We start from the raw sequence: 27,318 nt of genomic DNA, 5'->3' as shown, positions 1-27,318 counted from the left end.
ATTCCAATGCTTCCAGTGTGTAAAGAGTTTTAGCCAGGTAGGGAACCTGAACATTCATGAGAGGACACACACTGGAGAAAAACCTTTCCAATGCTGTCAGTGTGGGAAAAGCTTTACCCACTTAGGTCACCTGAAAACACATGAGAGGACACACACAGGAAAGAAGCCTTTCCAATGCTCGCAGTGTGAAAAGAGTTTTAGCCAGTTAGGGAACCTGAAAAGGCATGAGATGTCGCACACTGGAGAAAAACCATTCCAATGCTTCCAGTGTTGCAAGAGTTTTACTCGTTTAGGGACCCTGAAAATTCATAAGAGAATACACTCTGGAGAGAAGCTTTACCATTGCTCCCACTGCGGATTTAAATTTACCTGGTTAAGGCAACTAAAAGTGCATGAAAGAATCCACACCTGAGAGAAATGTTATAAAATCACATTTTATTTGTCACGTTCTACAGGTGTAGTATATCTTCCCATGAAATACTGACTTACCAGCCCTTAACCAACAATGCACAGTTTTTAAAAAGTAAGAAAATGTTGCTAAATAAACTTAAGGAAAAATAATAACACAAAATAACAAGGCTATATACAAGAGTACCAGTACTGAGTCAATATGCAGGGGTACAAGGAAGTTGAGGTAATTGTGGTAATATGTACATATAGGTAGAGGTAAAGTTACTATGGATAGATAGATAAACAGAGTAGCAGCAGCATATGTGAAGAGTGTGAAGGAATGTGTGTGTGTGGCATCAATATACACGTGTTTTGTTTGTGTCCATGTGTGTTGGAGCGTCAGTGCAGTACAGTGGGGGAAAAAAGTATTTGATCCCCTGCAGATTTTGTACGTTTGCCCACTGACAAAGAAAGGATCAGTCTATAATTTTAATGGTAGGTTTATTTGAACAGTGAGAGACAGAATAACAACAAAAATATCCAGAAAAATGCATGTCAGAAATGTTATAAATTGATTTGCATTTTAATGAGGGAAATAAGTATTTGACCCCCTCTCAATCAGAAAGATTTCTGGCTCCCAGGTGTCTTTTATACAGGTAACGAGCTGAGATTAGGAGCACACTCTTAAAGGGAGTGCTCCTAACCGCAGCTTGTTACCTGTAAAAAAAGACACCTGTCCACAGAAGCAATCAATCAATCAGATTCCAAACTCTCCACCATGGCCAAGACCAAGGAGCTCTCCAAGGATGTCAGGGACAAGATTGTAGACCTACACAAGGCTGGAATGGGCTACAAGACCATCGCCAAGCAGCTTGGTGAGAAGGTGACAACAGTTGGTGCGATTATTCGCAAATGGAAGAAACACAAAAGAACTGTCAATATCCCTCGGCCTGGGGCTCCATGCAAGATCTCACCTCGTGGAGTTGCAATGATCATGAGAATGGTGAGGAATCAGCCCAGAACTACACGGGAGGATCTTGTCAATGATCTCAAGGCAGCTGGGACCATAGTCACCAAGAAAACAATTGGTAACACACTACGCCGTGAAGGGCTGAAATTCTGCAGCGCCTGCAAGGTCCCCCTGCTCAAGAAAGCACATATACATGCCCGTCTGAAGTTTGCCAATGAACATCTGAATGACTCAGAGGACAACTGGTGAAAGTGTTGTGGTCAGATGAGACCAAAATGGAGCTCTTTGACATCAACTCAACTCGCCGTGTTTGGAGGAGGAGGAATGCTGCCTATGACTCCAAGAACACCATCCCCACCGTCAAACATGGAGGTGGAAACATTATGCTTTGGGGGTGTTTTTCTGCTAAGGGGACAGGACAACTTCACCACATCAAAGGGACGATGGACGGGGCCATGTAGCGTCAAATCTTGGGTGAGAACCTCCTTCCCTCAGCCAGGGCATTGAAAATGGGTCGTGGATGGGTATTCCAGCATGACAATGACCCCAAACACACGGCCAAGGCAACAAAGAAGTGGCTCAAGAAGAAGCACATTAAGGTCCTGGAGTGGCCTAGCCAGTCTCCAGACCTTAATCCCATGGAAAATCTGTGGAGGGAGCTGAAGGTTCGAGTTGCCAAACATCAGCCTCGAAAACCTTAATGACTTGGAGAGGATCTGCAAAGAGGAGTGGGACAAAATCCCTCCTGAGATGTGTGGAAACCTGATAGCCAACTACAAGAAACGTCTGATCTCTGTGATTGCCAACAAGGGTTTTGCCACCAAGTAATAAGTCATGTTTTGCAGAGGGGTCAAATACTTATTTCCCTCATTAAAATGCAAATCATTTTATAACATTTTTGACATGTGTTTTTCTGGATTTTGTTGTTGTTATTCTGTCTCTCACTGTTCAAATAAACCTGCTATTAAAATTGTAATAATTTCTTTGTAAGCGGGCAAACGTACAAAATCAGCAGGTGATCATATACTTTTTTTCCTCACTGTATGTGTGAGTGTGTGGTTATAGTCCAGTGTGTGGGTAGAGTCCAGTGTGTGGTTAGAGTCCAGTGTGTGGGTAGAGTCCAGTGTGTGGGTAGAGTCCAGTGTGTGGTTTAGAGTCCAGTGTGTGGTTATAGTCCAGTGTGTGGTTATAGTCCAGTGTATGGGTAGAGTCCAGTGTGTGGGTAGAGTCCAGTGTGTGGTTATAGTCCAGTGTGTGGGTAGAGTCCAGTGTGTGGTTAGAGTCCAGTGTATGGGTAGAGTCCAGTGTGTGGGTAGAGTCCAGTGTGTGGTTATAGTCCAGTGTGTGGTTTAGAGTCCAGTGTGTGGTTAGAGTCCAGTGTGTGGTTAGAGTCCAGTGTATGGGTAGAGTCCAGTGTGTGGTTATAGTCCAGTGTATGGGTAGAGTCCAGTGTGTGGTTATAGTCCAGTGTGTGGGTAGAGTCCAGTGTGTGGTTATAGTCCAGTGTGTGGTTATAGTCCAGTGTGTGGTTTAGAGTCCAGTGTGTGGTTTAGAGTCCAGTGTGTGGTTTAGAGTCCAGTGTGTGGTTTAGAGTCCAGTGTGTGGTTATAGTCCAGTGTATGGGTAGAGTCCAGTGTGTGGTTTAGAGTCCAGTGTGTGGTTAGATTCCAGTGTGTGGTTTAGAGTCCAGTGTGTGGGTAGAGTCCAGTGTGTGGTTATAGTCCAGTGTGTGGTTATAGTCCAGTGTATGGGTAGAGTCCAGTGTGTGGTTATAGTCCAGTGTGTGGTTATAGTCCAGTGTATGGGTAGAGTCCAGTGTGTGGTTAGAGTCCAGTGTATGGGTAGAGTCCAGTGTGTGGTTTAGAGTCCAGTGTGTGGTTATAGTCCAGTGTGTGGTTATAGTCCAGTGTATGGGTAGAGTCCAGTGTGTGGTTAGAGTCCAGTGTATGGGTAGAGTCCAGTGTGTGGTTTAGAGTCCAGTGTGTGGTTATAGTCCAGTGTGTGGTTAAAGTCCAGTGTGTGGTTAGAGTCCAGTGTGTGGTTTAGAGTCCAGTGTGTGGGTAGAGTCCAGTGTGTGGTTTAGAGTCCAGTGTGTGGTTAGAGTCCAGTGTGTGGTTTAGAGTCCAGTGTGTGGTTAGAGTCCAGTGTGTGGTTAGAGTCCAGTGTGTGGGTAGAGTCCAGTGTGTGGTTATAGTCCAGTGTGTGGTTATAGTCCAGTGTGTGGGTAGAGTCCAGTGTGTGGTTATAGTCCAGTGTGTGGTTAGATTCCAGTGTGTGGTTAGAGTCCAGTGTGTGGGTAGAGTCCAGTGTGTGGTTATAGTCCAGTGTGTGGTTCTATTCCAGTGTGTGGTTAGAGTCCAGTGTGTGGTTAGAGTCCAGTGTGTGGTTAGAGTCCAGTGTGTGGTTAGAGTCCAGTGTGTGGTTAGAGTCCAGTGTGTGGTTTAGAGTCCAGTGTGTGGGTAGAGTCCAGTGTGTGGTTTAGAGTCCAGTGTGTGGTTTAGAGTCCAGTGTGTGGTTTAGAGTCCAGTGTGTGGTTTAGAGTCCAGTGTGTGGTTTAGAGTCCAGTGTGTGGTTTAGAGTCCAGTGTATGGGTAGAGTCCAGTGTGTGGTTATAGTCCAGTGTATGGGTAGAGTCCAGTGTGTGGTTTAGAGTCCAGTGTATGGGTAGAGTCCAGTGTGTGGTTATAGTCCAGTGTGTGGGTATAGTCCAGTGTGTGGTTAGAGTCCAGTGTGTGGGTAGAGTCCAGTGTGTGGTTTAGAGTCCAGTGTGTGGTTATAGTCCAGTGTATGGGTAGAGTCCAGTGTGTGGTTATAGTCCAGTGTGTGGTTTAGAGTCCAGTGTGTGGTTTAGAGTCCAGTGTGTGGTTTAGAGTCCAGTGTGTGGTTTAGAGTCCAGTGTGTGGTTTAGAGTCCAGTGTGTGGTTATAGTCCAGTGTATGGGTAGTGTCCAGTGTGTGGTTATAGTCCAGTGTGTGGTTATAGTCCAGTGTGTGGTTAGATTCCAGTGTGTGGTTAGAGTCCAGTGTGTGGGTAGAGTCCAGTGTGTGGGTAGAGTCCAGTGTGTGGTTAGAGTCCAGTGTGTGGTTAGATTCCAGTGTGTGGTTAGAGTCCAGTGTGTGGGTAGAGTCCAGTGTGTGGTTAGAGTCCAGTGTGTGGTTAGAGTCCAGTGTGTGGGTAGAGTCCAGTGTGTGGTTATAGTCCAGTGTATGGGTAGAGTCCAGTGTGTGGGTAGAGTCCAGTGTGTGGTTATAGTCCAGTGTGTGGGTAGAGTCCAGTGTGTGGTTAGAGTCCAGTGTATGGGTAGAGTCCAGTGTGTGGGTAGAGTCCAGTGTGTGGTTATAGTCCAGTGTGTGGTTTAGAGTCCAGTGTGTGGTTAGAGTCCAGTGTGTGGTTAGAGTCCAGTGTATGGGTAGAGTCCAGTGTGTGGTTATAGTCCAGTGTATGGGTAGAGTCCAGTGTGTGGTTATAGTCCAGTGTGTGGGTAGAGTCCAGTGTGTGGTTATAGTCCAGTGTGTGGTTATAGTCCAGTGTGTGGTTATAGTCCAGTGTATGGGTAGAGTCCAGTGTGTGGTTTAGAGTCCAGTGTGTGGTTTAGAGTCCAGTGTGTGGTTATAGTCCAGTGTATGGGTAGAGTCCAGTGTGTGGTTTAGAGTCCAGTGTGTGGTTAGATTCCAGTGTGTGGTTTAGAGTCCAGTGTGTGGGTAGAGTCCAGTGTGTGGTTATAGTCCAGTGTGTGGTTATAGTCCAGTGTATGGGTAGAGTCCAGTGTGTGGTTATAGTCCAGTGTGTGGTTATAGTCCAGTGTATGGGTAGAGTCCAGTGTGTGGTTAGAGTCCAGTGTATGGGTAGAGTCCAGTGTGTGGTTTAGAGTCCAGTGTGTGGTTATAGTCCAGTGTGTGGTTATAGTCCAGTGTGTGGTTATAGTCCAGTGTATGGGTAGAGTCCAGTGTGTGGTTAGAGTCCAGTGTATGGGTAGAGTCCAGTGTGTGGTTTAGAGTCCAGTGTGTGGTTATAGTCCAGTGTGTGGTTAAAGTCCAGTGTGTGGTTAGAGTCCAGTGTGTGGTTTAGAGTCCAGTGTGTGGGTAGAGTCCAGTGTGTGGTTTAGAGTCCAGTGTGTGGTTAGAGTCCAGTGTGTGGTTTAGAGTCCAGTGTGTGGTTAGAGTCCAGTGTGTGGTTAGATGCCAGTGTGTGGGTAGAGTCCAGTGTGTGGTTATAGTCCAGTGTGTGGTTATAGTCCAGTGTGTGGGTAGAGTCCAGTGTGTGGTTATAGTCCAGTGTGTGGTTAGATTCCAGTGTGTGGTTAGAGTCCAGTATGTGGGTAGAGTCCAGTGTGTGGTTATAGTCCAGTGTGTGGTTCTATTCCAGTGTGTGGTTAGAGTCCAGTGTGTGGTTAGAGTCCAGTGTGTGGTTAGAGTCCAGTGTGTGGTTAGAGTCCAGTGTGTGGTTAGAGTCCAGTGTGTGGTTTAGAGTCCAGTGTGTGGGTAGAGTCCAGTGTGTGGTTTAGAGTCCAGTGTGTGGTTTAGAGTCCAGTGTGTGGTTTAGAGTCCAGTGTGTGGTTATAGTCCAGTGTGTGGTTTAGAGTCCAGTGTGTGGTTTAGAGTCCAGTGTATGGGTAGAGTCCAGTGTGTGGTTATAGTCCAGTGTATGGGTAGAGTCCAGTGTGTGGTTTAGAGTCCAGTGTATGGGTAGAGTCCAGTGTGTGGTTATAGTCCAGTGTGTGGGTATAGTCCAGTGTGTGGTTAGAGTCCAGTGTGTGGGTAGAGTCCAGTGTGTGGTTTAGAGTCCAGTGTGTGGTTATAGTCCAGTGTATGGGTAGAGTCCAGTGTGTGGTTATAGTCCAGTGTGTGGTTTAGAGTCCAGTGTGTGGTTTAGAGTCCAGTGTGTGGTTTAGAGTCCAGTGTGTGGTTTAGAGTCCAGTGTGTGGTTATAGTCCAGTGTATGGGTAGTGTCCAGTGTGTGGTTATAGTCCAGTGTGTGGTTATAGTCCAGTGTGTGGGTAGAGTCCAGTGTGTGGGTAGAGTCCAGTGTGTGGTTAGAGTCCAGTGTGTGGTTAGATTCCAGTGTGTGGTTAGAGTCCAGTGTGTGGGTAGAGTCCAGTGTGTGGGTAGAGTCCAGTGTGTGGTTAGAGTCCAGTGTGTGGTTAGATTCCAGTGTGTGGTTAGAGTCCAGTGTGTGGGTAGAGTCCAGTGTGTGGTTAGAGTCCAGTGTGTGGTTAGAGTCCAGTGTGTGGGTAGAGTCCAGTGTGTGGTTTAGAGTCCAGTGTGTGGTTTAGAGTCCAGTGTGTGGTTTAGAGTCCAGTGTGTGGTTATAGTCCAGTGTGTGGTTTAGAGTCCAGTGTGTGGTTTAGAGTCCAGTGTATGGGTAGAGTCCAGTGTGTGGTTATAGTCCAGTGTATGGGTAGAGTCCAGTGTGTGGTTTAGAGTCCAGTGTATGGGTAGAGTCCAGTGTGTGGTTATAGTCCAGTGTGTGGTTATAGTCCAGTGTGTGGTTATAGTCCAGTGTGTGGTTTAGAGTCCAGTGTGTGGTTATAGTCCAGTGTGTGGTTAGAGTCCAGTGTGTGGGTAGAGTCCAGTGTGTGGGTAGAGTCCAGTGTGTGGTTTAGAGTCCAGTGTGTGGTTATAGTCCAGTGTGTGGTTATAGTCCAGTGTGTGGTTATAGTCCAGTGTGTGGGTAGAGTCCAGTGTGTGGTTTAGAGTCCAGTGTGTGGTTTAGAGTCCAGTGTGTGGTTTAGAGTCCAGTGTGTGGTTTAGAGTCCAGTGTGTGGTTTAGAGTCCAGTGTGTGGTTTAGAGTCCAGTGTGTGGGTGGAGTCCAGTGTGTGGGTGGAGTCCAGTGTGTGGGTAGAGTCCAGTGTGTGGGTAGAGTCCAGTGTGTGGGTAGAGTCCAGTGTGTTGTTATAGTCCAGTGTGTGGGTAGAGTCCAGTGTGTGGTTATAGTCCAGTGTGTGGTTATAGTCCAGTGTGTGGTTATAGTCCAGTGTGTGGGTAGAGTCCAGTGTGTGGTTTAGAGTCCAGTGTGTGGTTATAGTCCAGTGTATGGGTAGAGTCCAGTGTGTGGTTTAGAGTTCAGTGTGTGGTTTAGAGTCCAGTGTATGGGTAGAGTCCAGTGTGTGGTTATAGTCCAGTGTGTGGGTAGAGTCCAGTGTGTGGTTATAGTCCAGTGTGTGGGTAGAGTCCAGTGTGTGGTTTATAGTCCAGTGTGTGGTTTATAGTCCAGTGTGTGGTTTATAGTCCAGTGTGTGGTTTAGAGTCCAGTGTGTGGTTTAGAGTCCAGTGTGTGGTTTAGAGTCCAGTGTGTGGTTTAGAGTCCAGTGTGTGGGTAGAGTCCAGTGTGTGGTTATAGTCCAGTGTGTGGGTAGAGTCCAGTGTGGGTAGAGTCCAGTGTGTGGTTAGAGTCCAGTGTGTGGTTTAGAGTCCATTGTGTGGTTTAGAGTCCAGTGTGTGGTTTAGAGTCCAGTGTGTGGGTAGAGTCCAGTGTGTGGGTAGAGTCCAGTGTGTGGGTAGAGTCCAGTGTGTGGGTAGAGTCCAGTGTGTGGGTAGAGTCCAGTGTGTGGGTAGAGTCCAGTGAGTGGTTTAGAGTCCAGTGTGTGGGTAGAGTCCAGTGTGTGGTTTAGAGTCCAGTGTGTGGTTTAGAGTCCAGTGTGTGGTTTAGAGTCCAGTGTGTGGTTTAGAGTCCAGTGTGTGGGTAGAGTCCAGTGTGTGGGTAGAGTCCAGTGTGTGGGTAGAGTCCAGTGTGTGGGTAGAGTCCAGTGTGTGGGTAGAGTCCAGTGTGTGGGTAGAGTCCAGTGTGTGGGTATAGTCCAGTGTATGGGTAGAGTCCAGTGTATGGGTAGAGTCCAGTGTGTGGTTATAGTCCAGTGTGTGGGTAGAGTCCAGTGTGTGGGTAGAGTCCAGTGTGTGGTTTAGAGTCCAGTGTGTGGGTAGAGTCCAGTGTGTGGGTAGAGTCCAGTGTGTGGTTTAGAGTCCAGTGTGTGGGTAGAGTCCAGTGTGTGGTTTAGAGTCCAATGTGTGGGTAGAGTCCAGTGTGTGGGTAGAGTCCAGTGTGTGGTTATAGTCCAGTGTGTGGGTAGAGTCCAGTGTATGGTTAGAGTCCAGTGTGTGGGTAGAGTCCAGTGTGTGGGTAGAGTCCAGTGTGTGGGTAGAGTCCAGTGTGTGGTTTAGAGTCCAATGTGTGGGTAGAGTCCAGTGTGTGGGTAGAGTCCAGTGTGTGGTTATAGTCCAGTGTGTGGGTAGAGTCCAGTGTGTGGGTAGAGTCCAGTGTGTGGGTAGAGTCCAGTGTGTGGGTAGAGTCCAGTGTGTGGGTAGAGTCCAGTGTGTGGGTAGAGTCCAGTGTGTGGGTAGAGTCCAGTGTATGGGTAGAGTCCAGTGTGTGGGTAGAGTCCAGTGTGTGGTTATAGTCCAGTGTGTGGGTAGAGTCCAGTGTGTGGGTAGAGTCCAGTGTGTGGGTAGAGTCCAGTGTGTGGGTAGAGTCCAGTGTGTGGGTAGAGTCCAGTGTGTGGTTTAGAGTCCAGTGTGTGGTTATAGTCCAGTGTATGGGTAGAGTCCAGTGTGTGGGTAGAGTCCAGTGTGTGGGTAGAGTCCAGTGTGTGGGTAGAGTCCAGTGTGTGGGTAGAGTCCAGTGTGTGGGTAGAGTCCAGTGTGTGGGTAGAGTCCAGTGTATGGGTAGAGTCCAGTGTGTGGGTAGAGTCCAGTGTGTGGGTAGAGTACATCCAGCCTGTGGAAGAGAGTCAGTGTAGAGTAATATGACTAAAATAGGAGGGTCAATGCCAATAGTAATTTGATTAAACTCCAAGACTCAAAATTCAATGTGCATGTTTTTATTTTATTTCAACACATGGACTGAATATAGAGTGTGACAGGTTTAATGTATACGCTCTGTGATTAAATGGTCCTTTTTTAAACTCTGGCTGTGTCTGTACATGTGTATCAGTGTGTATGTCATAGGAGGTTGGTGGCACCTTAATTGAGGAGGAGGGGCTTATAGTAATGACTGGAGTGGAATCGGTGGAATGGTATCAAATACATCCAACACATGGTTTCCATGGTTTCCAGGTGTTTGATGCCGTTCCATTTGCTCCGTTCCAGACATTATTATGAGCCGTCCTCCCATCAGCAGCCTCCTGTGCTTTGTGTGTCATTCCTGGAGCACTACAGATGGGTGATGGAACACATAGAGGAGTGATGGAGCACATAGAGGAGTTTGGAACCTCCTGGAACACTACAGAGGGGTGATGGAACACAGAGGAGTTTAGAAGTTCCTGGAGCACTACAGAGGGGTGATGGAGCACTACAGAGGGGTGATGGAACACAGAGGAGTTTGGAATCTCCTGGAACACTACAGAGGGGTGATGGAACACTACAGAGGGGTGATGGAGCACATGGAGGTGTTTAGAATCTCCTGGAACACTACAGAGTGGTGATGGAGCACATAGGGGAGTTTAGAAGCTCCTGGAACACTACAGAGGGGTTTGGAACCTCCTGGAACACTACAGAGGGATGATGGAACACAGAGGAGTTTGGAAGCTCACTCTGGTCAACTCTGAGTTGAAGTCGCAGTAACCATTAACACAAAGGTGGCTCAACTTTAAACTATTGCGTGCACTGGTCAGTTAAGCAAGAGGTGGGGAGTATGGGATATAGGAGAGAGGAAGATGTTTAGAGTAGATACGGTTTGGTCATACGGGTCTGAACGCAGTAGATATGGTTTGGTTATACGGGTCTGAACGCAGTAGATATGGTTTGGTTATACGGGTCTGAACGCAGTAGATATGGTTTGGTTATACAGGTCTGAACACAGTAGATATGGTTTTGTTATACAGGTCTGAACGCATTAGATATGGTTTGGTTATACGGGTCTGAACGCAGTAGATATGGTTTTGTTATACGGGTCTGAACGCAGTAGATATGGTTTGGTTATACGGGTCTGAACGCAGTAGATATGGTTTGGTTATACGGGTCTGAACGCAGTAGATATGGTTTGGTTATACGGGTCTGAACGCAGTAGATATGGTTTTGTTATACAGGTCTGACCGCAGTAGATATGGTTTTGTTATACAGGTCTGAACGCAGTAGATATGGTTTGGTTATACGGGTCTGAACGCAGTAGATATGGTTTGGTTATACGGGTCTGAACGCAGTAGATATGGTTTGGTTATACGGGTCTGAACGCAGTAGATATGGTTTGGTTATACGGGTCTGAACGCAGTAGATATGGTTTGGTTATACGGGTCTGAACGAAGTAGATATGGTTTGGTTATACGGGTCTGAACGCAGTAGATATGGTTTGGTTATACGGGTCTGAACGCAGTAGATATGGTTTGGTTATACGGGTCTGAACGCAGTAGATATGGTTTTGTTATACGGGTCTGAACGCAGTAGATATGGTTTGGTTATACGGGTCTGAACGCAGTAGATATGGTTTGGTTATACGGGTCTGAACGCAGTAGATATGGTTTGGTTATACGGGTCTGAACGCAGTAGATATGGTTTGGTTATACGGGTCTGAACGCAGTAGATATGGTTTGGTTATACGGGTCTGAACGCAGTAGATATGGTTTGGTTATACGGGTCTGAACGCAGTAGATATGGTTTGGTTATACGGGTCTGAACGCAGTAGATATGGTTTGGTTATACGGGTCTGAACGCAGTAGATATGGTTTGGTTATACGGGTCTGAACGCCACGTTGTGGATGATAGGGAGACAGGAAACAGGTCTGTGGGGATGAGAGTTTAGTGGAGGAAAACGGTGGCGTGTGTGGTGATATTTTGTGAACTGTCATGTAGATAGGAAGAGACTGGACGGGGTTTGGGTGGTGTAGTGGAGGGAGGGAAGTGGTGTCTAGGGCTTTAGAGGGTTAGAGAGGCTAGTTGGGGTTTGGGTGGTGTAGTGGAGGGAAGAAAGTGGTGTCTAGGGCTTTAGAGGGTTAGAGAGGCTAGTTGGGGTTTGGGTGGTGTAGTGGAGGGAGGGAAGTGGTGTCTATCCCTCATTAACATTGAGGAATATACAGTATATATATTCTACAAACCCTACTGAGTATTCTCTACAATACTTTTGCTGCGGCACCCGCAATATGTTTTGCTTTATAAAGACAGTACGAAATATGGCCATTTATGTGTGGCCATTTATTTGACCTTGGAACATGGTTTAAAACCCATATTTAATGCAAATGTTACAAATGTTGCAAATATAAATAATTGTTAATGTTAAGACAATTACGTATCATATATAATTAATAAATACAGGTCATTGACACCTTTCCACTATTACGTGAAGGACATTTATTTAGAAAATCTTCCAAAATTCCGTGACCCGGAAGTACTTTTTTGTGTTGCTGACGGGACGCTGATCTTGTTATCAACCACGGTAGCTTGCTAGCCAATATAACTAAAACGTTCAAGCACAGACACTTTCGGTGTGTATTAGCCACTGTTTTAAACACACTTGTGTCGTATAGCTAGCTAATTGTCGCATTTAATTTTACGTTGCTAGTAGTCAGCTAGCTGGCTGGTTAAATTAGCAGTAGCACTTGACTTGTCATTAATGCTAACTAGCTAGCTAACATCCCCGACCATGAGCTCACTAAGCTACTCTCCCCCTGCTGAAGAAGAGGTCTGCTGGACGGTGAAAGAGGAGATGGAAGAGGAGGCTGTCACCGTCAAAAAAGAAGTAGCGGGTGAGGCTGTTACAGTGAAAGAAGAGGAAGAAGCTTTCCGAGTGAAACAGGAGGAAGCGAAAGAGCAGGATGCAGATGTTGGAGTGGAGGGGGAGATCACTGTCACATTGGATGAGGAAGACGTTTTTGGAGTGAAGGAAGAGAAGACTGGAAATCTGATTAACACCAGTGAGTACCATCTTAAAAACAATTCTGCAGTTGTTGAACTAATGTCTGGTTTTTAAAAGAGCGTTCTACACTTGAATGTGTTGCTCTGTACTTTAGGAATTGTTAAAGCTACAAAAAGAATGGGGTCAACCAACAAAACGTTAATGGATTAAATTACATTACATTGTTCCAAATCTCTTTCTGTAGTGCTTTGCTCTGTCTTTACTCTATACTCGACAACCCATGAGTAAATTATATATTTTTTAAAACTTGTTTTGAAGCGCTACAATCATTAGTGTTTTTATAATCTCAATGGGGTCATTAGGTTCTTCATTGTTTTAATATAAGGTAAGATTTAAAATATCTATGATACCACATCATATAACCTGTTATTACCACCAACTCATGTCTGATTTGCAAATGATGAAGACAACCGAATCAAGACGAGGATTATTTTGATCTGGATGAAATGTTGTAAAAGGAACTGGCCACCAGTTATTTAATTGAAGCAACAAGGCACGACAACCTGTGGATTATCGTGAGTAACACTAAGGGCTGTTCTTAGGCATGTTGCGAAGCGGAGTGCTGGGAAACAGCCCTAAACACTGTGTTATTCATGATCATTTACAGGTTTGAGTAAAATGGTTATTATCTTGCATGGGATAAGAATGTCTATTTTTTTCTTCCAGTGGAGATACAGTTGATGCATTACCTGGCTGAGCTGTGGGACAGTGGAGATACAAATTGATGCATTACCTGGCTGGTAGGGTTGCACATTTTGGGGAAAATTCAGAGGGGAAAACTTTCCGTGGGAATACATGGGAATTAATATTAATACCATTTAAATGTAATGTCTTTTTGCATTTGATATAGTTACCATATCATATGGAGACAGAAACATAAACCTTATCATAAGTAGACATAATTGCAACTGATTAAATCCTTCCAAAATAAATTTTAAAAACAACTTAGTTACGAATTGAACTTTAATTAAATGAGTTGACTCTTCACATGGGATGATTTCACTGAACAACAAAAGAAAGGGAATATTGAACGATCCCCAATGATCCATCGCATCTCCCAAAAACGTTTTCAACAATCATCTGTAAAATGATAGTCTACAAACTAAAGCTTTGGTTGTCTTCCTCTCAGGCTTCCGTGTCTTCTCCCTGTCACTTTCCAACCTTGTTGAGGATGAGTCGTTGTCAGGCTCAAAAAGCCTCAAATTTGCCCGGATGGCCACCAATTTTTCAACCCTTGTATTGGTCGGCCTGTTGCGCGCTTTGGTGTGTGTTCCCAAACAAGGACCAGTTGCGCTCTGAGGCGGCTGATGTTGGTGGGTTTTGGAGGATGATGGAGGCAACAGGGGAAAGAGTCTCAGATCCACAAAGTCCCTTCCACCAGGTGGCTGATGAGATATGTTGGCACGACTGCCATATTGCATCTCCATCCCAAAGCCCTTGCTTGGAAGTGTACTTCGCCAGACTGCCCAGAACCTTGCCCTCTCCCAGGTCAAGGTGGCGAGACACGGTAGTGATGACACCATAGGCCTTGTTGATCTCTGCACCAGACAGGATGCTCTTGCCAGCATACTTGGGGTCCAACATGTACGCTGCGGCGTGTATGGGCTTCAGGCAGAAGTCTTCACGTTTTTTAATGTATTTCAGAACTGCAGTTTCCTCTGCTTGGAGCAACAGTGAAGTGGGCAGGACAGTACGGATTTCTTGTCTTACATCAGCAAGCAGTCTGAACATCAGACAGGATGGCATTGTCTCCCTCAATCTGTGCAATGGCTACTGCTATAGGTTTCAGGAGTTTCAGGCTGCTTACCACTCTCCCAAAATACATAATCCAGGAGGATCCTCTTGATGGGGCTGTCCATATCGGCAGACTGTGATATGGCCATTTCTTGGAGAGACTCCTTCCCCTCCAGGAGACTGTCAAACATGATGACAACACCAACCCAATGGGTGTTGCTGGACAGCTTCAATGTGGTGCTCTTATTCTTCCCACTTTGCTTGTTGAGGTAGATTGCTGCTATAACTTGATGACCCTTCACATACCTAACCATTTCATTGGCTCTCTTGTAGAGTGTATCCATTGTTTTCAGTGCCATGATGTCTTTGAGGAGCAGATTCAATGCATGAGTAGCACAGTCAATGGGTGTGATGTGAGGGTAGGACTCCTCCACTTTAGACCAAGCAGCCTTTGTGTTCACAGCATTGTCTGTCACCAGTGCAAACACCTTCTGTGGTCAATGACTGCCTTCAGCTCATCTGCAATGTAGAGACCGGTGTGTCTGTTGTCCCTTGTGTCTGTGCTCTTGTAGAATACTGGTTGCGTGGTGGAGATGATGTAGTTAATTATTACTTGCCCACAAACATTCAACCACCCATCAGAGATGATTGCAATACAGTCTGCTTTCTCTATGATTTGCTTGACCTTCACTTGAACTCTGCATCCAGTAAATGAGTAGAAAAAGCATGGCTGGTTGGAGGGGTGTATGCTGGGTGAAGAACATTCAGAAATCTCTTCCAATACACATTGCCTGTGTGCATCAGAGAACCAGTTGCATACACAGCTTGAGCAAGACATTCATCGGCATTTCTCTGACTACATTCCTACATTGAGTCAAAAAACGTCTGATTCCAGGAGGACCATGAGCTGTTGCTACCGATAAGGTGTCTGATTAATCATTTTCACCTCGAATAGAAGTAGAGGGACTTTTGTCAGAGGTTGCTTGTTGTGAGCGCTGAGGGAACTTTATGCACTTGGCCAGATGATTTTGCATCGTTGTTGCATTCTTCACATATGATTTGGCGCAGTATTTGCAAATGTACACGGCTTTTCCTTCTACATTAGCTGCAGTGAATTGTCTGCACACATCAGATGGTGCCCGTGACATTTTCCTGTATAGATTAGAAAAAAGAGTAAAAAAATAATATATATATATATATATACAATTCCATGTACAGATAAATAGTTAAGCAGTTAGATTAAACAACTCCTTTGTAAGATAAGTTTTAAAATGAAACATGTATGGAAACAGGTGAGTTAACACTCCTCAGTTAGCTCAAGCAAGCTAAAACCCACATGGTAGCAAAAACTAACTAGCAGAAATTAACAAGTTATAAATTATTTAAACACACTTTGCTGTAGGCTACTATTTACTAATTAACAAAAAATAATGTATGTCATATACAATATATTCACCCCACCCAGTATTGTAATCAATACTTACCAGAAAGCATGTAGTCCTGGGCTCAGACAGTGTAGTAGTGTTGGTTCAATAGCATCTCATTAGTGTGCAAGATCTTGAGAATCAGCTGTACATGTGATGGAAGAATGCTGTGCATGCAGAGGGTTGCAATTCCATTGAATTGGGGATAGTTTAACCAAAATATGCCACAAGACCTAGAATTGCCTTATGTGTATCCCACAAAAAAGGTTCACTGTTATAAGCTAACTTTTTTGATGAATTTAAGCAAAACTCCCAGGCTTAACTACCCATGGAAAATTTCCGGAAAGTTTCCGACCCTTTGCAACCCTACTGGCTGGGCTGTGGGACAATGGAGATACAGTTGATGCATTACCTGGCTGAGCTGTGGGACAGTGGATGTACATGGATAATTCAAATGGAACTGTTATTTATTATCGTAAATAACTAACACCTGTCAACCAATCAGCCCCCAGGATCCAAACTATTGATTTTGTTGAAGGATCTAGTCTGGATTAAACCTCATAGGAAGACAGTTTAATCATGAGGAGATTTTATTCAGGTCTCGCTGTTTAACCAAATACTCCGTTTTTTCTTTGACAGGAGCGATATCAGACTGTCACTCTGACAGAGGAAAGAGTCCTTCAGGAGAACCAGATCCAGAGACGTCCAAACCAGTGAGGCGACACCACTGCTCACAGTGTGGAAAGATATTTTTCAGGTTAAAGCACCTGAAAGAACATAAGAGAACGCACACAGGGGAGAAGCCTTATCATTGCTCCCAGTGTGGAATGGGTTTTGGACACTTAGGGTATCTAAAAGTGCATGAAAGAACACATTCTGTAGAGAGGCCTTTTCAATGCTCTCAGTGTGGCCAGAGATTTGTCCAGTCATCACATCTGAAAGAGCATGAGAGAACACACACCGGAGATAAGCCTTTCCAATGTTCTCAGTGTAAAAAGAGTTATAACAAGTTAGGCAACCTGAAAATGCATGCGAGGATACACACAGGAGAGAAGCCTTTCCACTGCTCCCTGTGTGAAAAGAGTTTTACCTATTTAGGGATACTGAAAAAGCATGAAATGACACACACACGAGAGAAGCCTTTCCAATGCTCCCAATGTGGAAAGAGTTTGACAGAACACACACAGGAGGGGAGAAGACCTAACGTTGTTAAGACCATTTAAGTCCCCGGAATAACCACCTCCAAAATTATTAACACCCTTGATAAAGATGTGTTTAAGATCAACAATACAAGTACTGAGCTGAATATTGTATGCTGACATTTTTGGGGGGAAATTGTGTTTTATACATATATAATTGCTCAGAGAAAAATATTTTGTTTAAAAAAAAAAAAACTTTAGCTTTCATTTATTGGCACCCATAAAGATTCTTGTTTATTAAATAAAATAAAAAATGAAATCTACATTAACATTGTGATGGGACATTTTTCTCTCTGTGTATCAGATTGTTTAGATTAATGCTGCTCTGTAATTACATGTCTTGGTTTGGTTCATGCGAGTGACTGACTGTTGATGGGAGTAAACCATAAGAAATTTAGCAGTACGGCCCAGAACATTGTTCTGTGGGACAAAAGGAGTATATCAGCCTCATGAGGTATCAGTAAGTCACATGCAGGAACCAACGTTAATAATGAATAATGTAAATCATGCTGATATGACTTGATTGTGTAGCAGTATATAAGGACTGAAAGGGAACGCCCTTTTCATCAAGCTTGGATTGAGTTTGTGAACCTCTCCGGGCCGTGATAATAAAGAGTGATTCGTTTAAAATTGACTTCAGGCGTCCCTGGTGTTGAATTTCCACCACAACATGAAACTTTTTTTTTTTTATAGTTCATGTCTTCCTGTGTCACTGGGGTATAAAAGTTATGTAACACATGTAAAAATTCATCTGCCATCACATTGACGTGAGTAGTTTAGCAGACTCTTATCCAGAGCCTCTACAGTAGTGAGTCATTTAGCAGATGCTTTTATCCAGAGCCACTTACAGTAGTGAGTGCATGGGGAAGGGCAAATAGCTCAAACGAAAAGAGACAAACGTTTGTTGACCTTCATAAATCAGGCAATGTGCAAAAAACAATAGCTAGGGCAATAATGAAGAAGTTTAAAACCACTGGAACAGTGGTAAACTTGCCTGGTAGAGGACACAAGTGTATCTTATCTCCACACACACTGAGGAGTATGGTTCAGGAAGGGCCACAGTTGAAGAATTCCAGAACTTGGTCATCTCGGGGTCACCAAGTCTCTGAATCTCCCATTAGAATTAGAATTCCAGAATTTGGTCATCTTGGGGTCACAAAGTCTCTGAATCTCCCATTAGAATTAGAATTCCAGAACTTGGTCATTTTGGGGTCACCAAGTCTCAATCTCCAATTAGAATTAGAATACCAGAACTTGGTCATCTTGGGGTCACCAAGTATCAATCTCCAATTAGAATTAGAATTCCAGAACTTGGTCATCTTGTGGTCACCAAGTTTCAATCTCCAATTAGAATTAGAATTCCAGAACTTGGTCATCTTGTGGTCACCAAGTCTCAATCTCCAATTACAATTAGAATTCCAGAACTTGGTCATCTTGGGGTCACCAAGTCTCTGAATCTCCAATTAGAATTACAGAACTTGGTCATCTTGGGGTCACCAAGTCTCAATCTCCAATTAGAATTAGAATTCCAGAATTTGGTCATCTTGGGGTCACCAAGTCTCTGAATCTCCCATTAGAATTAGAATTCCAGAACTTGGTCATCTTGGGGTCTCTGAATCTCCAATTAGATGCCACCTACATGCCAGTAGGCTCTTGAGGAGTTGCCAGAAAAAAACAGCCTTTAGTGAGAGTAACCAACACATGTAAACACCTGGAGCTAAACAGCGTTGGGTTTGGCCCTTGGATTGGAAAAAGGTAATATGGTGATATGAAACAAAGATGGAGGTCTTTGGCTAGACAGACTAGCGGTAGGTTTGCATCGAAAGATAGATGAACGAGCAGTAAAGAACCTCATATCTACTGTAAAATATGGTAGGGGATATTTGATGTTACGGGGCTGTTCCGCTTCCACTGGTCCTAAGGCCTTTGTTACGGTCAACAGCATCATGAATTCTACCAAGTACCAGGAAATGTTTGGCCAAAATCTGGTTTCCTCTGACAGGAGGCTGAAACTTGGCTTCATATGGATCATCCAGATAGACCATTTTTATTTTATTTAACTAGGCAAGTCAGTTAAGAACAAATTCTTATTTATAATGACGGCTTAGGAACAGTGGGTTAACTGCCTTGTTCAGGGGCAGAACGACTGATTTTTATCTTGTCAGCTCTGGGATTCGATCTAGCAACGCTCTAACCGCTAGGCTGCCTGCCGCTCCAAGCACACATCAAAATCCATATAGATAGAAATGGTTAATTGACTACAAACCAACATTTTGCAATGGCCATCTCAGTCTCCGGAACGAACCCCATTGAGAACCTGTGGTTTGAATTGAAGAGGGCAGTCCATAGGCGCAGACCGACGGATATCAAGGATCTGGGTGACGTCTGTATGGAGGCATGGTCTAAGATCCATCTACAATCTCATGAAACATTTATTATAATTCAAAGAAAATGGCTTAGTGCCGTTATTCTCGCAAGGGGAGGTGCCCATAATATTGATGATGATGGTTGTCATTAGCATCATCGCTAACAGCTACACATAGTGGTAGACAAGCGCACTCATCATGGTTGTCATTAGCATCATCGCTAACAGCTACACATAGTGGTAGACAAGCGCACTCATCATGGTTGTCAACAGCATCATCGCTAACAGCTACACATAGTGGTAGAAAAACGCACACACTCATGATGGGCATTTCCGTGGCATTTCCTCTTCAGAAAGTTGAAGGAAAATACAAAATAATTTAGGTAAATTTAACAACGACTTGCGGGAAGTGGGTTCAGCACAAATGTTGAACAAAACATTTATAGAAATTATACCACCACCCAAAAGGGCACTTTAGAGACTAGAAGGGTAAAGGGGCATGTGCTCTACACAGGGAGAGCCGTATCTGTCCATGTTGCCTTATGCAAAGTGGACACTGCTTCATGTGGCAACACCAACACTCACATAAATAGTCCATATGCCACTGGGTGAGAGAAGTTTTCATTGTTTTTGGGCAGCATTATGTGAGGGTTTATTATTATAAGGCAAATACTTTTTCACGCCACTGTCCAAATAGTTTAATATCATTGCAGTGTTAGGAGAGCAGGGCACTGTCCATATAAACTCAGCAAAAAAATAAATAAATGTCCTCTCACTGTCAACTGCATTTATTTTCAGCAAACTTAACATGTGTAAATATTTGTATAAACATAACAAGATTCAACAACTGAGACATAAACTGAACAGAAATGGAATAATGTGTCCCTGAACAAAGGGGGGGTCAAAATCAAAAGTAGCAGTCAGTATCTGGTGTGGCCACCAGCTGCATTACGTACTGGAGTGCATCTCCTCCTCATGGACTGCACCAGATTTGCCAGTTCTTGCTGTGAGATGCTACCCCACATTTGCACCAAGGCACCTGGAAGTTCCTGGACATTTCTGGTGGGAATGGCCCTAGCCCTCACCCTCCGATGCAACAGGTCCCAGACCTGCTCAATGGGATTGAGATCCGGGCTCTTCGCTGGCCATGGCAGAACACTAACATTCCTGTCTTGCAGGAAATCACGCACAGAATGAGTAGTATGGCTGGTGGCATTGTCATGCTGGAGGGTCATGTCAGGATGAGCCTGCAGGAAGGGTACCACATGAGGGAGGAGGATGTCTTCCCTGTAACGCACAGCGTTGCGATTGCCTGCAATGACAACAAGCTCAGTCCGATGATGCTGTGACACACCGCCCCAGACCATGACGGACCCTCCACCTCCAAATTGATCCCGCTCCAGAGTACAGGCCTCGGTGTAACACTCATTCCTTCGACGATAAACGCGAATCCGACCATCACCCCTGGTGAGACAAAACCGCGACTTGTCAGTGAAGAGCACTTTTTGCCAGTCCTGTCTGGTCCAGCGACGGTGGGTTTGTGCTCATAGGCGACGTTGTTGCCGGTGATATCTGGTGAGGACCTGCCTTACAACAGGCCTACAAGCCCTCAGTCCAACCTCTCTCAGCCTATTGCGGACAGTCTGAGCACTGATGGAGGGATTGTAAGTTCCTGGTGTAACTCGGGCAGTTGTTGTTGCCATCCTGTACCTGTCCCGCACGTGTAATGTTTGGATGTACCGATCTTGTGCAGGTGTTGTTACACATGGTCTGCCACTGCGAGGATGATCAGCTGTCCATCCTGTCTCCCTGTAGCGCTGTCTTAGGCGTCTCACAGTACGGACATTGCAATTTATTGCCCTGGCCACATCTGCAGTCCTCATGCCTCCTTGCAGCATGCCTAACTAAGGCATGTTCACGCAGATGAGCAGGGACCCTGGGCATCTTTCTTTTGGTTTTTTCAGAGTCAGAAGAAAGGCCTATTTAGTGTCCTAAGTTTTCATAACTGTGACCTTAATTGTCTACCGTCTGTAAGCTGTTAGTGTCTTAACGACCGTTCCACAGGTGCATGTTCATTAATTGTTTGTTTATGGTTTATTGTACAAGCATGGGAAACAGTGTTTAAACCCTTTACAATGAAGATCTGTGAAGTTATTTGGATTTTTACGAATTATCTTTTAAAGACTGGGTCCTTAAAAAGGGACGTTTCTTTTTTTGCTGAGTTTAGATATATATAATGAACAGACTAGGTCTATACTGCTCCTACATGGTGTAACAATACATCATGTACACTACCAGTCAAAAGTTTGGACACACCTACTCATTCCAAGGTTTTTCTTTACAGGATTTTTCAAATCTATGAAATCACACATATGGAATCATGTATTAACCAAAAATGTGCTAAACAAATCCAAATATATTTTATATTTGAGATTCTTCAAAGTAGCCACCCTTCACCTTGATGACAGCTTTGCACACTCTTATATAGAGCAAATGTGTAAAAACTCACTCCTCAGCCTGAACTGGTCCCCTCTTGAGCCAAGGAATTGCTATCTTTGCGGTGGCGTCGACTGGTAAGATGATTCAGGAGGGTGGTCACGTGTGCTATCAAAGCAGAGAAGTCCTGGGTTTGATCCTCGGTGTGAGCCAAATCGGGACGAAGTGGTGCGCTACTCGCTAAGCAAGCAGCGTGGCGACCATTACATTTACACATTTCACATCCACAAATTTACTCAATGAAAGAAAACAACTAAATTCAACTATAGAATCAACAAATGCAAGTTATACTAATCTATTGAATACTTTACATTACATATCCAAATCATATAACGAGCAGGTTTATACCTGTATCAGATCAAAGGTAATAATTAAAACAAAAAACATTCTGATTTGAGGTAAAATAAAAATAGGACAATTTTTTGGGCATGCATATATACACTGAGAATACAAAACATTAAGAACACCTGCTCTTTCCATGACATAGACTGACCAGGTGAATCCAGGTGAAAGCTTTGATCCCTTATTGAGCTCACTTGTTAAATCCACTTCAATCAGTTTAGATTAAATGGAGGAGACAGGTTAACGAAAACATTTTAAACCTGGTTTGTGTGTGTGTGCCATTCAGAGGGTGAATGGGCAAGACAAAATATTGAATTGCCTTTGAACTGGGTATAGTAGTAGGTGCCAGGCTGGGTTTTTCAAGCTCAACAGTATCCCATGTGTATCAAATAATGGTCCACTACCCAAAGGATATCCAGCCAACTTGACACAACTATGGGAAGCATTGGAGTCAACATAGGCCAGCATCCCTGTAGAAGGCTTTCAACATCTTGTAGTCCATGCCCCGATGAATGGAGGCTGTTCTGAGGGCAAAATGGGGGGGTGGAGCGGGGGGGGGGGGGTGCAACTCAATATTAGGAAGGTGATCATAATGTTTGGTGTACTCAGTGTACAATATGATTTCATGTGGCTTGAAGAAAAAAGACATTCTAAGTCAAAAACACAAGTCGGAACACAGCCTCTCTATTCTCTCATGTGATTTAAGGTCCTCTGACCGGGAAAATGTCTTTCCGCAATGAGAGCAGTGGTATGTCTTCTCCTCCTCCTCCTTCCCCTCCTGTGTATTTGTATGTTTATCTTGATGTATTCTCACATGCAATTTCAGGTTCTTTGAACCAGTAAATCTCTTTCCACACTGGGAGCACTGGAAGGGCTTTTCTCCAGTGTGTATTCTCTCATGTGATTTCAGGTTCCCTAACTGGTTATAAGTCATTCCACATTGGGAGCATTGGTAAGGCTTCTCTCCGGAGTGTATTCTCTTGTGTGTTTTCAGGTACCCTAACGTAGTAAATCTCTTTCCACACTGAGAGCATTGGCAGGTCTTCCTCCCTACTAGGTGTATTTCCTCATGCTTATTCAGGTACCTTAACCATGTAAAACTCTTTCCACACTTGGAACATTTGAAAGGCCTTTCTGCAGTGTGTGTCCTCTCATGCTGTTTCAGGTTCCCTAACATGGTAAATCTCTTTCCACACTGGGAGCATTGGTAGGGCTTCTCCCCTGTGTGTGTTCTCTTATGGTGTCTAAGGTGCCCTAACCACCAAAAACTCTTTCCACAGTGGGAGCAGTGATGTTGTCTTGCTGGTTTGGGCGTCTCTGAGTCTGGTGCCACTGAAGAACTCTTCCCGCTGTCAGAGTTGGAACCTGGTCTCTCTCCTGCCAAAGACAAACAGAGTATTTAGCTAAATACTAAACAGAGACCTGAATAAGACCTCCACATGGTAAAACGGTCTTCCTATAAGGTTTAATCTAGACTAGATCCCTCAATAAAATAATGAGTATTTAGTTAAACAGAGACCTGAATGAAATCACATGATAAAACTGTCTTCCTATGAGGTTTAATCCAGACTGGTAATAACCTGAGGCCAGTTTTCATTTATTTATTTTTTACTTGGTGGCCAATATAATACAAATAATAATAACACTCTAGAACCTTACTTTCATAGAGGCAGGTTTTTTAGCTGATTGACCTTTGACCTTGTGATCTCTGTTCTAGGACCACAATCCATGTTTTAGTACTTAGAAATGAAATTATTGTGAACCGAAAACATTATTATATTGAAATTGTTACATGATTTGTCATTTAGAAGACACTCTTATCCAGATCAATTAGGGGTAAGTACCTTGCTCAAGGGCACATTGACATATTTTTCACCTAGTTGGCTCGGGGATTCAAACCAGCAACCTTTCGGTTACTAGCCCAACGCTCCTAACCTGAAGCGAATGATTGACAAGACTCTATCCAGGACGCTATATGTAATGTTCCACTCCATCCACAGCGACTGATGGTCAAGACTCTGTCCAGGACTCTATATTTAATGTTCCATCTACATCTACTGATGTAGCAGACTCTGTCCAGGACTCTATATTTAATGTTCCACTCCATCCACAGCGACTGATGGACAAGACTCTATCCAGGACTCTATATATAGGCCATATATCATTCATTTAAAAGTCAAAAGACGCATGTATCAAACCCATTTTGTTGGTGGCCTCCACTCTTTGCATCTTTAACAATCTCTACAGTACCATCAATACTTTAAACTATTTATTTGATGTTTTTCTATACATTTTAATATTTGTAGCTACTTTTTAAGTAAATACCTGCAGTCAACTTGCGCAATGTGTTAGGAGATAAAGCAGATCGCGTACCTCATGTCACCTGTCACATTTTTTTACATTATGAAGCTTAGCGTAGTTCCTCAGAACAGTTGAGCCAGTCAGGTGTTTGTTTGTAAATACCAAGGGAGAAACCTGGGACTGGTGTGTCCAGCTGTGTATTGACAGGGGTCCCGTTTTATATATAGAATGATCAGGGACGTGCAACTATAGTGCAACACATTTGGCGGAAAATAGCTTAATTTCCATCAGATGACAACAGTCCGTACTATTTGGCTGGCAGCCACACAAGTAAATGAGCTTACAATGAAAAAGCAAGGTAGTTTTAGCAAAACGATACATGGCCATCATATTTCTAATGTTTAGCATAGAGAGAATGTAGCCAGCTACATTTCCTAATGTTTTTCTTGAAGTTAATCTGGCATTTTACCTGAGAAAAGTCACTCCACATCAGTCAGCCGTCTGCTGATAGATGAGAATTCAGGAACTGGTGTTCTGAGTGGAGAAGTGCAACTGAAGCACCAAATGTGTCTGATGCCAAAATGACAATAACAAGCATTTTAGATCTGTGTTCACAAAAAGCAGCAAGATAATAATTCTTATGCTTTCTATTTTTCTGTGTGGAAAATGAAGAATTCTGCGTTAACGCAAAACCCCTAAGTTTAACTTGCTAGTTATCTAAGTACGTTACTTAATTAATAAGGTGATGGGGCATCATATTGTGTAAGCTTTCTGCCGTGTTTGAGAAGTCAAAGCCATTTGAATGAGTTATCTGTATAGCTGCCACTAGTATCTTTTGATTTCCTTGCATTTTTCCCCTCCTCTCCGTTCTAAGCCCGTCTGCTCCTCCCCCATCTTCTCAGAGCAGGCGGGCCCGTTGCCCTAGCAACTCCAGACTCCACACAGACACTGTGTGTACACATGCTGCTTCAGAGCCAGTAATGTTCTTCCTTCAGACAAGCATGCATCAAAACATTGTTCATTTGGACAATGCATCTCGTTCACGTTCACTTGTAAATGTCCAAACTCACCGGAAAAAAAAAAAATTCTGTAGCTCCTATCTATATAAAGTATAACTTCATGAGCTAGATTGCCTGTGTAACAGTATCGCTTCCGTCCCTCTCCTCGCCCCTACCTGGGCTCGAACCAGGGACCCTCTACACACATCGACAACAGACACCCTCGAAGCATCGTTACCCATCGCTCCACAAAAGCCACGGCCCTTGCAGAGCAAGGGGAACAACTACTTCAAGGTCTCAGAGCGAGTGACGTCACTGATTGAAATGCTATTAGCGCGCACCCCGCTAACTAGCTAGGCATTTCACATCGGTTACACTTGTCTTTGCAATTTGTTTATTTCTGTTTGCACTCGTTAGCATATTTAGCTAGCAGCCTCCATGGAAATTCGCTATTACTTGTGCTAAATTTGTTAGCATTCTGGTAGAAGACATTCAATGGTATTTTTTGCGTTTTTTGGCACCCCCTTGCGTACTATGCCAGTAATACTGTAAATGAGAGAAGGACGGTTTGACGGGATGAGAATCAGGATACTAACCCTAAAGAATGTATTACTATTTATTTAACTTTTATTTAACTAGGCAAGTCAGTTAAGAACAGTTAAGAACAAATTCTTATTTACAATGACGACCTACCCTGACCAAACCCGAACGACGCTGGGCCAATTGTGCGCCACCCTATTAGGACCCCCAATCACGGCCAGTTGTGATACAGCCTGGAATCGAACCATGGTATCTGTAGTGACACCTCTACCACTGAGATGCAGTGCCTTAGACCGCTGTGCCCCCAAATGAATAGCCAAGTGAGTACAGCAAACAGTTTAATAGATTAAACAACAGGGTCGTTCCATATGACTGAAGTGATTTTTTAAGTGCACCCCTTTAGATTTGAATGGAACCTTCCAACCGTTTGTCCCCCATGGTAGAAGAGGTCAGGAAGTTATTTTTTTGACCTGAATGCCAAAATATTCAGGAGATCGAGGTGCTCAAAGTTGACCCATTTTGCATACACAACCCCACCCGTGAGACATCCATGTCTTCATCACTGAAAAATATAAAAGGTTGAGTTTGATATCATGGTATGTGTAGTACCTCAGTAAAATGCATGCCCCTTTAAAACTACACTTTGGTTCAATAACTGCAGACAGAGCTTGTGCCCCTGTTTTTAAGATCGTACTTACTTGTGTCAATCAGATCTTCAGTCTCAATCTCCTCCTCCACTCCCAAGACATCTTCCTCTTTTATTGAGATATCCTCCTCTTCCTCATCCACTCTAAAAGGTTCTTCCTCTCCTTTCACTATAACTTCTTCTTTCAATGTAATAGCCTCCTCTTCCTCCTTTATTATTTTGAAATCTTCCTCCTCTTCTTTCACTGTGACAGCCTCCTTCTTCACTCCAAACACTGCATCTTCTTCTTCACCTTCCTGTCCTTTCACTGTAAAATCCTCCTCTTCTTCTTCTTCTTTTACGATAATGTTCAACCCCAGAGCTTCTTTATCCGGCCAGCTGACCTCTTCTTCTTTAGAAGTGAGGGAGTAGCTTAGTGAGGTCATGGTCGGGGATGTTAGCTAGGTAGATAGAATTAACCTTAGGTTAGTTGCTAATGCTAACTTAGCAAGCCACCTACCCGACAAACAACGTAACAGCTTCCTCTTCCTTCTCTTTCACGGGAGCTTCTTTCTCCGTCCAACAGGCCTCCTCTTCTTTAGAAGGTGGGGGAGTAGCTTAGTGAGCTCATGGTCGGGGATGTTAGCTAGCTAGATAGCATTAGCTGTTTAGCATTAGCTAAGATAGCTAGCTAACTATGTGGAATAAAACAGGTTAACACGTAGACATGCGCGTGTGTTAAAAAAAACTGTGTCTAATATACACAGAACGTTTCTCGAATTCGACAATGTTTAGGAAGTTGCCCAAGTTCACCCTTACCAGGCTTGTTTTGAACAAAAAAGCGTACCGTCCGTCCACTGGTTTATACGTCACACAGCATCCCCCGACATAAAATACACACGTTGCCATCTGCTGACTGGAGTGGGTAATGCAGCTGAGGTAAAAAATATTCACTATTCAACCAAACCAAATAATACATACATTCGACCCATTTAAAATAAGCAAATATGCTTTCCAAACATGCCAGAAGGCATCTAAAACGATGTAGTTAGAAGCTCTGGTTGGGCGCTATCAACTACTATCTGTGATGAACT

The 27,318-nt window shown here is 43.9% G+C and overlaps 2 protein-coding genes across 2 annotated transcripts; one reads left to right on the top strand and one right to left on the bottom strand.

Annotated features, from left to right (window-relative positions):
- The first annotated feature begins 11,310 nt into the window (after positions 1 to 11,310).
- On the top strand, positions 11,311 to 17,191 carry LOC115177817 (gastrula zinc finger protein XlCGF17.1). Its single transcript, XM_029738800.1, has 2 exons — positions 11,311 to 12,198; positions 15,998 to 17,191. Exons 1-2 carry the CDS (start codon positions 11,928 to 11,930, stop codon positions 16,579 to 16,581), a joined length of 855 nt encoding a protein of 284 aa, XP_029594660.1. The 5' UTR covers positions 11,311 to 11,927; the 3' UTR covers positions 16,582 to 17,191.
- Positions 17,192 to 22,322: 5,131 nt separating this feature from the next.
- Positions 22,323 to 27,106, bottom strand: LOC115177816 (zinc finger protein 239-like). The gene is made up of 2 exons (XM_029738799.1): positions 26,298 to 27,106; positions 22,323 to 23,137 (listed from the first exon to the last, which is right to left on the bottom strand). Exons 1-2 carry the CDS (start codon positions 26,668 to 26,670, stop codon positions 22,416 to 22,418), a joined length of 1,095 nt encoding a protein of 364 aa, XP_029594659.1. The 5' UTR covers positions 26,671 to 27,106; the 3' UTR covers positions 22,323 to 22,415.
- Between the last annotated feature and the right edge of the window lie 212 nt (positions 27,107 to 27,318).

Source organism: Salmo trutta, chromosome 38 (genome assembly GCF_901001165.1).
Source record: "Salmo trutta chromosome 38, fSalTru1.1, whole genome shotgun sequence".
Classification (NCBI taxonomy): Eukaryota; Metazoa; Chordata; class Actinopteri; order Salmoniformes; family Salmonidae; genus Salmo; species Salmo trutta.
This window is presented reverse-complemented; position numbering and strand designations above follow the sequence as displayed.